Genomic DNA, 13199 nt, shown 5'->3' on the forward strand with positions numbered 1-13199 from the left:
ACTACCAGGGTTTCCGGAACCTCCTTTATCTAGCCCTGGGGATGGAAGAGATGTCATCAGAGGCGGAGGCTTATTAGGTTTACATGCCATTGAAAACGAATGAGGAGGTTTTCTTTTATATAAGGGGCGCTTCTTATAATGTGCTTTAGTAGGGTAAAGAAGCTTTTGAGGGTTGCTTTCTCTGGAAAGATAATTTGTGATCCTGCTGTTGCTTTCAACAAAAGTATAATTTGCACACCAGTGCATGTTGTATTACTGAGCACTGGCTGACAAATGGCTCTTAACTCGTCGTTCACTCCGCCACTGTTTCTTGAATGGCATATGTGTGCCAGCTGTAGTAGGAACTTGCTAGACTCTAGGACTAACCCTTATGAAACGGGGGCCCTGGGGGAAGCAAATGCATATAACTATAAAGGTTTGAGGGGATATCAGAGGGGGCGACTATAGGTGCAAAACTTCATTCATTCATTGTCCCATCTAGGAGGTTTTGTGTCTTAGCAGCGTGTTCCATAGCAACACATCCCTCTATCAAAATATTCATCATATTATTTTGAAATTCTCTGCTTAGGTATGTGTTTTTCTGACTAAGTTTAGAACTGGTTAAGGACAGGCTATGGGGTATGTATTATATATATCTACACACATATATTTATATATATACACATTACCATTGTAAATATACTATATATTCATATATATATTCATATATATATTTCTCCCTCTCTATATATACATAAACACCACACACATATATATGCACACATATATATGAAGTACACACACACACACACACACACACACTCTTCTACTGCCAAGCACAGAAAGTGAAAACTAGACAAGAGTTCTTTTAGTGTTCATGAAAAAATAGATGTGTTAGTTGAGAGCGTCCTTAAGTTGCCAGGGGAAAGACAGGATGGATTCACAAAGGGAGATAGTGTGTTTTTTATTTTTTTCTTTGTTTAACTCTTGAATTCGAAATAATCCAGACTTATGGAAAAGTTGCAAAAATAGTACAGAGAATTCCCATATACTCTTCCCTCAGATTCCCCAAACATTTCACCCCATTTGTACTTTCTCTGTGGATATAATTTTTTTTTTTTCTGAAATGTTTGAGAGTGGAAGGTAGAATGCAGGGCAGGGTGAAAGGCGGAAGGAGACAGGTGGGTTGGGAGGCTTTTTTTTTTTTTTTTTTTTGACCTTCTGAGATGGAGTTTCACTCTTGTCACCCAGGCTGGAGTGCAATGGCACGATCTCGGCTCACTGTAACCTCTGTCTTCTGAGTTCAAGTGATTCTCCTGCTTCAGCCTCCCGAATAGCTGGGATTACAGGCACCCACCACCATGCTTGGCTAATTTTTTGTATTTTTAGTAGAGGGGTTTCACCATGTTGGTCAGGCTGGTCTTGAGCTCCTGATCTCTGATGATCCACCTGCCTTGGCCTACCAAAGTGCTGGGATTTCAGGCGTGAGCCACTGTGCCTGGCGATTGGGAGGCTTTTGCAGTAACCCAGAGCGCTGTGATGAGGGCTGGACCTGGTTGGAAATGATGAGAAAGGTGAGAAGTGGTTAGGTCTGGCATATATTTTGAAAGGAGAGTTTAAATGGGTTGGATGACAAGAGAGAGAAAAAGAAGTTTTAAGGATGATGTCAAGGATTTTGGCCTGAGTAACTGGAAGACTAGAGATGCTGTTATTGGCATCGGGAAGACTCCGGGAGGAGTGGGTTATAGCAGGGGGAATCAAAAGTGTGTTTTCGGTATGCTAAATTTGAGGTCCAAAAAGGAATGTCAAGGAGTGTTGGCTGGGGGCGGTGCCTCACGCCTGTAATTCCAGCACTTTGGGAGACTGAGGCAGGCAGATCACCTGAAGTCAAGAGTTCGAGACCAGCCTGATAATTATTAAAATCGATCATTGATGCTTACTAATTAATCATATTATTGCTTCTAATACTGCAGGGGGTGTATACCTACCTGTGATGTTGTTCCTAATATCCAGGGACAGAGAGCATGATTTTAGTTTTAATATCACAGTAGGTGTACACGCACCCTGCTAAACTGATCCTAATATCCAGGGGGGTAGAATATGACATGACTCCCAACATAGCAATGAATGGACAGCCACCCGGTGATATTGCTCCTAATATTCACAGAAGAAGCGTATGATATTACTCCCAATATCACAGGGAGGGTACAGCTCTTCTGTGATATGGTTCCTAGTATCTGGAGGGAGAGGGGATGATAATAATTCCAGTATCACAGGCTATGTTCACCCACCCTGTGATATTGTTATTAATATTCTGGAAGGGAGAGGATGATATGATTCCCCATAGAGTAGGAGGCATACACCCAGCCTGGGATATTGTTCATAATATCCATGGAGAGGAGAGGCTGATGTTACTCCCAATATGGCAGGGGGTGTACATCCACCCTGTGATATTCTTCTTAGTATTCCAAGGCTGAGAGGTTGATATTACTCCCAGAATCGCAGACACCGTACACCCCCGTGTGATACTCTTCCTGATATCTGGAAGGGGAGAAGATGGTATTAATCCCCATATCGCAGGAGGTGAACACCCACTCTGTGATATCTTTCCTAGTATGCAGGGGGAGAGAGGAGAATATTATTCCAATATTGCAGAAGATGTACGGGCCCCCCCATGATATTGTCCTTAATATTCCAAGGCACAGAAGACGATGTTACTCCCAGTATCACAGAAGGTGTACACCCCCCAGTGATGTTGTTCCCATGATCCAGGAGGGAAGAGGATGATGTGACTTTTAACCCTTGCACCCTGCAATGCTCTCACCCTGCAACACCCACACCCAGATCAACCTGACATGGGACCAGAGGTGCTGGCTGGGGGTGTTCATTTCTTCTCTTTTCTCCCTTGCCAGATTCAGTAGAGGAAGCTGAGACCGAGTAGCCGCAGGAACAAGGTGGGTTTTGCCCGTGGCTCAGGCTTCCTCTGGTTATGAGCTGGGCCTTGGAGTAACACCAGGGGAGGGGACAGAGCTGAGTATGGTGGGCATTGGATGCGGCTGTCACCCCTCTGTGGTGTGGGTCGGGGACTTGAGGGACATCGCCTGAGGTGGGCCCGAACCTCCCGTCTACTCTGGCACTGGAGGCCGTGGGGTCCCACACTTCTTCCAATGAACATGCTGGCCCCCACCTGGTGCCCGACCGAGGTGGGGCATCCTTTCCACTGCTGGGGCCCACATGTAGCTGTGGGTTCCTTCTTCATGACCTGGAGAAGCTGCAGTTCACCCTGTGCTCTGCCTCAGAGATGGGAGGCCACACTGCCCTCAGTGGGTAGCAGAATTCAGAGCCTTAGGTTGCAGGGGCCTCAACTGAGGTCCCTGAAGGGTCTGCTCCTTCCTGAGGGGAGCCAGAGGGGAAGGGAAGGCTGTTGTAGGTTTGCCTCAGGGAGGGGGTGGTTCCACCCTCTGCCAAAGTCACTGGAGCCAAGGCACGTGGCTCTCCAGCTGCCCCGGAGGCCAGGGTAGTGGCTGGGAGGGGCTGTGTGCCTCTGCCGGGTGGGGGACATTTCTTAGCTCATCTAGTGTAGTCAAGTCAGACATTTGCCTCTAAATCATATTTATTTATTTTTTTAATTCCAAGGCTTTACAGATGAATTAGGAGGCAGTTTGTATAGAAAATACTTTTTACATGTGAGCTTGAAACAGAGAGTCTGTTTAAATCTAGGTTTATCCCTTCCCAGTAATGCCTCCTTTCATCCCAGGTTTTCCAACAGGAAATGCGCTTGTTTGCTCACCTCTGGGAGGGGGCTTTGGCTAGGAATCCACCAAAGCCAGCAAACACCAGTGGGCTGCTTGAGCAGTCTGGCCTTTGTTAACCCTTTAGGAACTGAGGGCTTCAGGTTTTCAGACCATCCAAGGTGAAGGTGGCCACAGGGGCCTGGCAGCTTTCCCATCCTTCCTGCAGGGATGGTCCGTTTCCCTGCACGGAGCTGGGTACATGGGGACAACACCCCTGTCTTGTGCCATCGGTGGCTTTACCAATTTTGCATAGCAGCTTTTGAGCTGATCAATAGCTCTGATTGGCTGTTGAGGATTTCATGGATTCCTGTACCCCACCGGGGGGCCCAATATGCTGACAAAAGTTCCGTTTGTAGTTGTAGTGCTGCGTATACATGGGTCCAGTTAGAAGGCTTTGATTCTTTCTAAAGGGAAAGGCATCTCTGAGGGGTCACTGAGCTGACATAGTCTCCTAAAACCTTGCTGTCAGGTGGGTGACAAAGCAGGACAGGAGGCTGATATTGTAGGAGAGTCGGGCCACGGGCCTGCGTGTTCTCTCTGTCCCCATAGTGCCGGAGTTCCTACGTGCTCCAGGCCCCGAGTTTGCATTGCACATAATTCTCAAGGGCTCGTGGCAAGCTGCGCCAGGGTCGGGGATGTGGGGACTCTGCCCCCAGTGGACCAAGGACTCACATCTGTCTAGGTGTTTTTGTGACTTGCAGAAATACCTCCACCTTGCCTGGGCCTGGAGCCACAGGAGACCCTGCCGAAGGTGAAGAATGTTCTGAAACAATGCAAGACCTGCCCAGGCTGCCCCCTGGAGCCAGCGTCCTGGGGTCTCTGTGCGGCATCCCGCAACGTGAGCTTGCAGGACCCCGAGGAGCCCTCCTTCTTCTTGGAAGCTGAGGACGACTGGGAGGACCCAGAGGCCCTGAGCTCACTGCTGCTGTTCCTGAATGCCCCCGGGTCCAAGGCCAGCTTCCGTGGCCTGTACGACGTGGCGCTACCATGGCTGAGCGGCATGTTCTGCAGCTTTAGCGACGAGGAGGAGCTGACTGGGCGCCGGGCACAGGCCCGAGGGGCGGCCAAGAAAGCTGGCCTCCTCATGGCCGGAGTCCGTGCCATCGTGGACCGCCTGGTGGCCCTGGCTTCACGTGCTTCATGGACAGAGCCTGGTGACCCTGAACATCCTGTAGTCTGTCCAGGATGCAGTGGTGGCCAGCGAGGACCAGCAGGGTGTGATTGCCAACATGCTGGCCATGGCTCTGAAGAGGACAGGCCAGATGAGGCAGGCAGCCGAGGGCTACTACTGCGCCTTACGGGCGCCTTGGGACCTGGGGCAGCGGAGGAACCAGGCAGTGGTGCTGGCCAACTTTGGGACCCTGTGCCTGCACGCGAGTGCCAGCAGGCTGGCCCAGCACTACTTCCTGGGGGCCGTGCGGCTGTTCTCAAGGCTGCCCTGTCAGGGAATGTGGCCGGGACTTCACCCACGTGCTCCTGTAGCTGGGCCACCTCTGCACCCGCCAGGGCCCGGCCCAGCAGGGCAAGGGCTACTATGAGTGGGCCCTTCTGGTCGCCGTGGAGATGGGCCACGTGGAGAGTGAGTGCCCCAGTTCCTCCTGTGCGCCTTCTGGGGCCACTTGGGTCAGGGCACACCTGGGGTTTGTGATTCGGAAACAAGTGGTGGGTTTTCCGCCATCGAAAGTGCTGAGCCATGGCCAGCAGCAGATGTTGGCAAGCGCCCTGGAGACAGGCAGTTCCCATGCACGGCCAGGCCCTCTGTGGCCTATTGAGGCAGCCAGCTCTTCCTGGTTTGCCCAGGGACCATCCTGCCTTGAGCACTGAAAGTCCTGCATGCTGGGAATTCCTAGACATAACCCTGGGATCAAGGCAGGCTCTGCTGAGCTGGGACTTTGGGCCCCTCCATGAGCCAGGCCCTGAATGCCAGTTCTTGTGCCCGTGTTATCTGCTTGGTATGTTGGCAGCCTGCGCACCTGTCATCCCACTTCACAGAGGACACGGGGACGGGTGATTGCCCAAAGCCGCAGAGCAGTTCATGCAAAAGCAGCTCGTTGTGCAGAGTGTGCCGGGCCCCACCCACAAATGGGGCTTGTGGGGTCCTCGGGTGGCAGGGACTGAGCGTGGGAATGTGAGCTTCAGGCCACAGAAGCCACAAAAGGGTGAGTGGCGTGATGGCGGGGCAGCACTTGGCCCTGGGTTAGGGAAGCCTCTTTAGTCTAGAACCAGAGGGTTGAGAGGATTTAGTCAAGTAATAGTTGGTGGATGAGGGGCTAGTGGTGGAGGAGAGGCTGGTGGTGTAGCCTGTGTGAAGGCCTAGGGCTGAGAGAGTAGGGGTGAGAGAGTGGGGGTGAGTGAGCGGGGATGAGTGGGGTGTGATGGGGGTGAGTGAGCGGGAGTGGGAGCGGGGATGAGTGGGGTGTGAGTGGGGGTGAGTGAGCAGGGCTTATGCAGGGAGGTGCAGAGTTGGGAGTAGGTGGGTTGGGTGCTGGATGGTGAGAAGCTCTTCTGGAGAGCTAAGCAGAGCCTGGGGCCTCAGGCTGTGGCTTGGCCTTTTCCCCAAGAGCACTGGGGAGCCATAGAGTGCTATCGAACAGTCACTGCAGACTGAGCAGTAAACGGACAGTAGGTGGGCAGGGCTGTCTGAAATCTAGGCCACAGAGGATAGATGAGGCAGTTGAGTCCAGGGAAATGGCTGAGGCAAGGGATACTGTTGTGGGTCCCCTCTGTCTTGCAGCGCTTTGTCATGGCATAGTGAGACCACTCAGAGGTGCCTCCTGTGACCTGGACCAGAGCCCCAGGGGCTGTGACCAAACCTGCCCATTTCCAGCACAGGCCTGGCACCCACTCCTGGCCCTAGGAGGGATAAGATTTTGGAAAGGACCATGTGAAGGGGCCCCGGTGCCACACATCTGCCCAAGGAGGGTTGGGGGGTTCAGACCCAGGCTTCTTCCCCAGGGACATTCTCTGACTGGAAGGAGACCCTCCAGGAACCCAGCACCCCAGCCCCTACTGCAGCCTCCAGTGGCTCTTGGCACAATAGCCTGTGGCACCTCCTCCTACGAGGCCCTCCCTGGGGTGCTGGGGGATTCAGACTTGGAAATGCAGGCCAGGAAACGGGGATCATGCTTCCCTGTCTCCCCACCCTGCGCTGAACGATCGAGAAGACCGAGGGCGGGGCTGATACCCCACATGCTTCCTTGGGGTCATTTTTGAGTCACTTTCGGTAGTTTGTGTCCTTCTAGGAGTTTGGCTGTTGTGTCTAGATGGTCTGGTTTGTTGGTGTACAATTGTTCGTAGTGTTTTCATGGAATCCTTTTATTCCTGTCAGGTCAGCAATAATGTTTCCTCTTTCATTTCTGATTTTAGAAACTTGGGTTTTTAATTTTTTATTTCTTCATTTTTATTAGAGATGGGGTCTCATCATGTTCCCCCAGGCTGGTCTTGAATGCTGGCCCCAGCGATCCTTCCACCTCAGCCTCACAAAGTGCTGGGATGACAGGCGTGAGCCATGGTGCTCAGTCTCTGATTTTAGTCATTTGTGTCCCGTCTTTCTTTTCTTGGTCAGTCTAGTGAAAGATTTGTCAATTGTGTTATTTTCAAAAAACCCACCTTCGGTTCTGTTGATTATCTCTTTTGTTTTTCCATTCTCTGTATTTTTACTTCCCATTTCCACTCTCACGTTTATTATTTTCTTCCTTTTATTCACTTTGGGTTTAGTTCTTTTTCTAGTTTCTCAAGGTGGAAGGTTAGGTTTTTGATTTGAGATTTTTCTTCTTTCTTTGAATGTAGACATTTACAGTTATAAATTTCCCTTTCAGCACTGCCTTAGCTGCATCTTGGAATTTTTGATACGTTGTGCTATTTTTTATTTTTAAAGACAGAGTTTTGCTCTATTGCCCAGGCTGGGGTGCAGTGGTGCCATCTTAGCTCACTGCAACTTCTACTCAAGTTTGAGCCATTCTCATACCTCAGCCTCCCGAGTAGCTAGAATTACAGATGTGCACCACCCCACCCGGCTAATTTTTGTATTTTTTTTTTTAATATAGAGACGGGATTTCACCATGTTTCCTAGGCTGATCTCAAACTCCTGGACTCAAGCGATCCTCGCGCCTCGGCCTCCCACAGTGCTGGGATGAGAGGCGTGAGCCACCGCACTGGCCGGGGCTGTGCATTTGTTTGCATTCTTCTCAAATTAGTTTTCGGTTTCCCTGATGGTCTCTTTGACTCACTGGTTGTTTAGGAGTGTGTAGTTTTCACATATTTTTGAATTTCCCACACTTTCTTCACTGTCGATTTCCAGTTTTGTGCCAGTACAGCTGAAGAACACCTCTGCTTTGGTCTGAGTCCTTCTCCATTCACTGAGGCTCATTTTGTGGCCTGGCACATGGTCTGTCATGGGCAATGTCCCATGGGTGCTCGAGAGGACTGTGTATTCGGCTGTTGTTGGGTGGCGTGTGTGACAGATGTCCATTCGGCGTACCTGGTTTCCTATGTTAATCTCCGGAATGTTTCTGACACTAGAAAATCAGGCTTTGGGAGAGGCCAGTGAGCCTGTGGCTTGGGAGCCTGGTTGCATGAGAGAAGCATGTGTGGGAACGCCAGGGGCCGGCTTTGAATCCCATTCCCCCAACATGATGCCGTGTGTGGCAGACATGACGCTTGGCTTTGCTCTCTCAGGGTTCTATCTGCGACAGGGGCCACTTGTGCCCCTGGCCTCATCAGCTCAGGCTGAAGGCAGCCCTGGTCCTGGCCAGAGGGTCTTTGTGAAGCAGAAATAGATGGCCTGGTGCACGGGCCGAGCCCCTGCTGTTCACTCTGTGTCCATCCACAACCTCGGCCCTGGGAGTTGTAAAGAAGGCCGGCCTGTACCATGAGCATCTGCACCAAGATGTGCCCATGTCACAGTGTGCTCAGCGTCTGCCCTGGCGCAGGTGCATAGCCTGTCTGCGCTCAGGCGGCCCGCCTATGGAGCCCAGGCTCACAGAGGAGTGAAGGAGGCAAGCAGGGGCCTCCGAGCACAGCCAGCCTCACTTCGATGCTGGGAGACTAACGTCTTCCATTTTGTCTTCTGCCCAGACCAACTGCGGGCCGTCCAGTGGCTGTGCTACTTCTACAGCCACCGTCATGCCCAGCGAGGCCCAGTACATCATCTACCACGATCTCCAGCTCTCCCTGGCCTGCAAGGTGGCCGACAAGGTGCTGGAGGGGCAGCTCCTGGAGACCTTCAGTCAGGTCTACCTGTCCCTGGGCACGGAGCGGTAAGGGCTGGCTTTGCAGTGGTGGAGGTGGGGACGGGCAGGGAGAGGGGCACAGGGAAGCTGGCCCAGGGCCCAGCAGCCCCTCTCCTTTTGATCATTTGGTGCTTTGGCATCAGATGCTTTGAGCTGGCCGGCCTGGGGTCATCCCAGGGCTGCTGCTGGCCCGTGAGTCCCAGCTTGAGCCTCCCTTGTTGGGTCAAAGGTCATCTCAACCCCAGCAGAGGCAGTACGTGCACTCTGGGCTGTTCTTCCTACTATGGTGGCTTTTGTCATCTTACCTGTGCCTGCCCCGAATCTTCACTCCTGGCCTTCATCTGTCCCCTTAAATGTGACCACAGTAGCCACCTGTGGCTTCTCTCCCACAGAAGACAGAGCCAGTTGTGTCACCTGCTTCTCTGGGGCAGGGTTTCAAGGTCTCACATCCCATATTTGGCCTAGTCAGCTTCCTCCAAGCATCCTGACCTGGTGGGGTAACCATGGCCCTGGCCACCCCACCCATAGGGCCCAGTGACATTGCTGCAGTCACAGCCCCTTGAGTGTTGGACTTACTGAGAGAGCAGAGGAGCCGCCAGATTCCACAGGGACCTGGGAGACTGAGTCCGGTCTTGACCTCAGGTTCACAGAAGGAAAATGGGCCAGTGTGCTAGAGCCATGCTTCTCAAAGTGTAGTCCCTGGACCAGTAGAGCAGCATCCATGTCACCTAGGAGTTTGTGGCAAGTGGGAGTTCTAGGGCCTGCCCCAGGCCGGTGGAGCCGGAAGCTCTGGGGGCAGGGCCAGCAAGCTATAAGGACAGGCCTCCGGGTGACTGTGATGCCTGCACACCTTGAGAACCATCAGCCTAGATGGCCTCTGAACACTAACGGCTCCTGGTGCGTCTGGAGAAGACACCGGCCATGTCTGGGAGGCAGGGGAGATGGACTAGCACACTCCTCCTGCCACAGGGCGGCATGATGCTCGATTCCCTCAGAAGGATGTCCTTCATCTTTTCCATGCCGTGTGTGTTCACCCTGGCCCTCCCAGCAGCCTGGGAAAGGCAGAACACTGCACACACAAGAGGGCCGTTCCCAGTCCCCACATGCCAGATTCATCTGTCACCAGACCCACGGGAGGAGGCAGACTGGTTCCAGGAGGATGAGAGCCCTTGTTCTGACACCTGTGTCTGATTCCAGGGCCTACAAATCCTCTCTGGACTACACCAAACGAAGTCTGGGGATTTTCATTGACCTCCAGAGGAAAGAGAAGGAGGCACATGCCTGGCTGCAAGCAGGGAAGATCTATTACATCCTGCGGCAGAGCGAGCTGGTGGACCTGTACATCCAGGTGAGTGGCAAGGGATGCAGGAGGAACCCTGTGCTATTCACTCTCTGTCCATCCACCCATCCATTCATCCTTCCATCACCTATTTATCTGTTCATTCTTCCATCCATCCACTCGCCTGTTCATCCTTCCATCCATCCATCCATTCACCTGTTCATCCATCCATCCCTTTATCATCCATTCATTCAGCCACCATTCATCCATCTGTTTGTCCGTTCATCCTTCCATCATCCATCCATTTACCTGTTCATCCTTCTAGCCATCATCCATCCTTCTGTCCATTCATCCATCCGTCCTTTTATCATCCATCCATTCACCCGTTCATCCATCCATCCATCCATTCATCCTTCTATCCACCATCCATCCACCTGTTCATCCTTCCATCCATCCATGATTCATCCATCTATCCATCCATCCATCCTTCCATTCATCTGTCCATCCATCCATCCATCCATCCATCCATCCATTCATCCATCCTTCATCCATCCACTTGTTGTTCCATTCATCTGTCCATCATCCATCCATTCACCTGTTCATCCATCCATCATCCATCCTTCCATCATCCATCTACCTATTGATCCTTCCATTCATCCATCCTCTCACCCATCCATCCATTCACCGTTCGTCCATCCATCAATCATTCATCCATCCACCCACCCACCAATCTACCTATTAATGCATCCCTCCATTCATCTATCTGTCCATTTGTTTATCCATACATTCGTCTATCCACCATCTATCCATCCCCATGTACATACATCATCTACCCTCCACCCATCCATACATTATCTACCCACGCATACATACATCCAGACATACACACATCATTCCACCCACCCATCCATCCACCCATCCACCCACCCACCCGTCCGTCCATCCATCCACCCGTCCGTCCATCCATCCCAGCATTAATCTATCCACACACCCATCCATCCATCCATGTGTCTACATCTCCTCATCCATTCATCCATCCATCCACTCATTCCTAAGCCACTGCTGAGCACCTGTTGTGTGCCTTTTCCCTCCCTCCAACTGGTTCCCTCACATCCTCCCCCGGTGGCCAGCATCTTCTCCCTGAGGGCAGAGGCACGGCCCCTCACAGTGCACAGCACTTGCTGGTATACAGTACATGCTCAAATAATGTGACCACTCAGTTAACACACAGAAGAACTTGCTCCAAGCGACACGTGGCACATCTCCTTACAAAAGGAATCTATCACAGTGGCTGTTTTCAGAGGCTTTCCCAAACACAGTGTGATCTGGAACAAATTGTGAAGTCCACGAGCCTGGTGAAGCTTTCATTATTGAGCACCTGCTGCACACCTCCTTGAGCTGAGGAGAGGGATCAAGAGCTCATGGCCAAGAGGGGACCAGGCCCACCCACAAACACTGAAACACTGCTGATGTGGCAGGCATGTGACAACGCAGAAAGTAGCCAGGGGCTGGGCTCCCAGCAATCTGGGGGCCACGGAGACTGGTTTGAGTGCAGGGGGAGTGGGCTAGGGCTAGCCCTGGTGGTAGGATTCACAGGTGTCGGGCTCCTGGGCTGCAGCTGCTCAGTCACCTCCTGGCACTCAGGAGCATCAGTTCATTGTCCTCATGCCAGTGGTGGGGGCAGCCCTCATGCACAGGGTCTGAAAAATGCTCAAGTGTACCTGTAGTGTGTGAGGGGAAGGAGCCTGGCAAAGGTGCGCGTAGCCACCTCGCTAGGTGTGGGTCTTGAGGGAACTTCTGTCTCCTTTCAGGTGGCACAGAATGTGGACCTGTACACAGGCAACCTCAACCTGGGGCTGGAGCTGTTTGAGGCAGCTGGAGACATCTTCTTCAATAGGGCCTGGGAGCGGGAGGAAGGCATGTCCTTCTACTGGGTGAGCTGGCCTGTGGGCTGATGTGGGTGGGCCTCAGTGGGGCACCTGGAGGGCCGAGACACAGGTGTGGCAGGGTAGAGGCCTCCCAAATGGAGGCAGGGCCACCCATGCACATGATGAGTTTCCAAGTGGTCTCACCGGGAATGATATTGACCATGACCCTGCCTGGGACAAACGCTCGGGGCCTGGACGTGACAATGGCTCTACCCTTGTACCTGATGACCTCAAGCAACCATGAGTGGGAAGTCCTGTCCCCATCTTCCAGATGAGGAAACTGAGGCTCAGAGAGGCACAGGGACATGTCAAAGGCCACACAGCATATCAGTGGGAGGCCCAGGTCTGCATGCACCCCGAAGTGGGACGGCTTCTCCCTTCCTCTGAGCTCACGGTGTGGCTCAGCCCTGGGCACAGATCAATGTGGTGTTTTTAGAGCAGAGAGGAGTGCTGGCTCCCCCCAGTCAGACCTCCGGTGCCCAGGTGGGAGAGGCTGGTCTGAGGCTATCGGGTGTAGCTGGATGGGCCTCAGGTGACTCTTCAGCCCCCAACTTGGATGTCTGAACTGTGTGTTATCCCAGAGCACAGAGCTGTGTCGAGGTGCAGGGATAGCTGGGGTGTGGGAAGCTCCAAGCACGTGTTTGAGCTCTGAGGAGGGCGCTGGGCAAGGTGGGTGCTGCGAAAAAACTGACCCCACCTGCCTGTGTGGTAGGACCGGGCCCTGCCCCGGCAGTGACTACGGACAACCGCAAGGTGGAGCTGCAGCTACAGCTGTGCAACAAGCTGGTGTCATTGCTGGCCACACTGGAGGAGCCCCAGGAAGACTTGGAGTTTGCCTACATGGCCCTAGCACTCAGGATCACTCTGGGCAAGTCCCCTGAGCCCCCGCCCTGCCAGGACCCACACTTTGCCAGAGCCCAGCCTCCAGGTCTGCAGGGCAGGAGCTGAAACAGCTGCTGGATTTTCCTGGTCTCCTGTCCAGGCAGGC

General features: G+C 52.8%; 1 protein-coding gene across 3 annotated transcripts; it reads left to right on the plus strand.

The window, feature by feature from the left end:
• The first annotated feature begins 790 nt into the window (after window positions 1–790).
• On the plus strand, window positions 791–13159 carry LOC140711364 (uncharacterized). Of its 3 annotated transcripts, none has more exons than XM_073014337.1 (4): window positions 791–5352; window positions 8850–9031; window positions 10202–10352; window positions 12095–13159. In XM_073014337.1, the coding sequence occupies exons 1-4, from the start codon at window positions 4774–4776 to the stop codon at window positions 12236–12238; spliced, it is 1056 nt and encodes a 351-aa protein (XP_072870438.1). In that variant the 5' UTR covers window positions 791–4773; the 3' UTR covers window positions 12239–13159. The 3 variants fall into 3 exon arrangements, with proteins under 3 accessions (XP_072870438.1, XP_072870437.1, XP_072870436.1); XM_073014336.1 differs by lacking the exon at window positions 12095–13159 and having other exon boundaries at window positions 793–2933; window positions 4475–5352; window positions 10202–11722; XM_073014335.1 differs by lacking the exon at window positions 12095–13159 and having other exon boundaries at window positions 793–5352; window positions 10202–11722.
• The last annotated feature ends 40 nt before the right edge of the window (window positions 13160–13199 follow it).

Source organism: Chlorocebus sabaeus, unplaced genomic scaffold (genome assembly GCF_047675955.1).
Source record: "Chlorocebus sabaeus isolate Y175 unplaced genomic scaffold, mChlSab1.0.hap1 unalloc_scaffold_721, whole genome shotgun sequence".
NCBI lineage: Eukaryota > Metazoa > Chordata > Mammalia > Primates > Cercopithecidae > Chlorocebus > Chlorocebus sabaeus.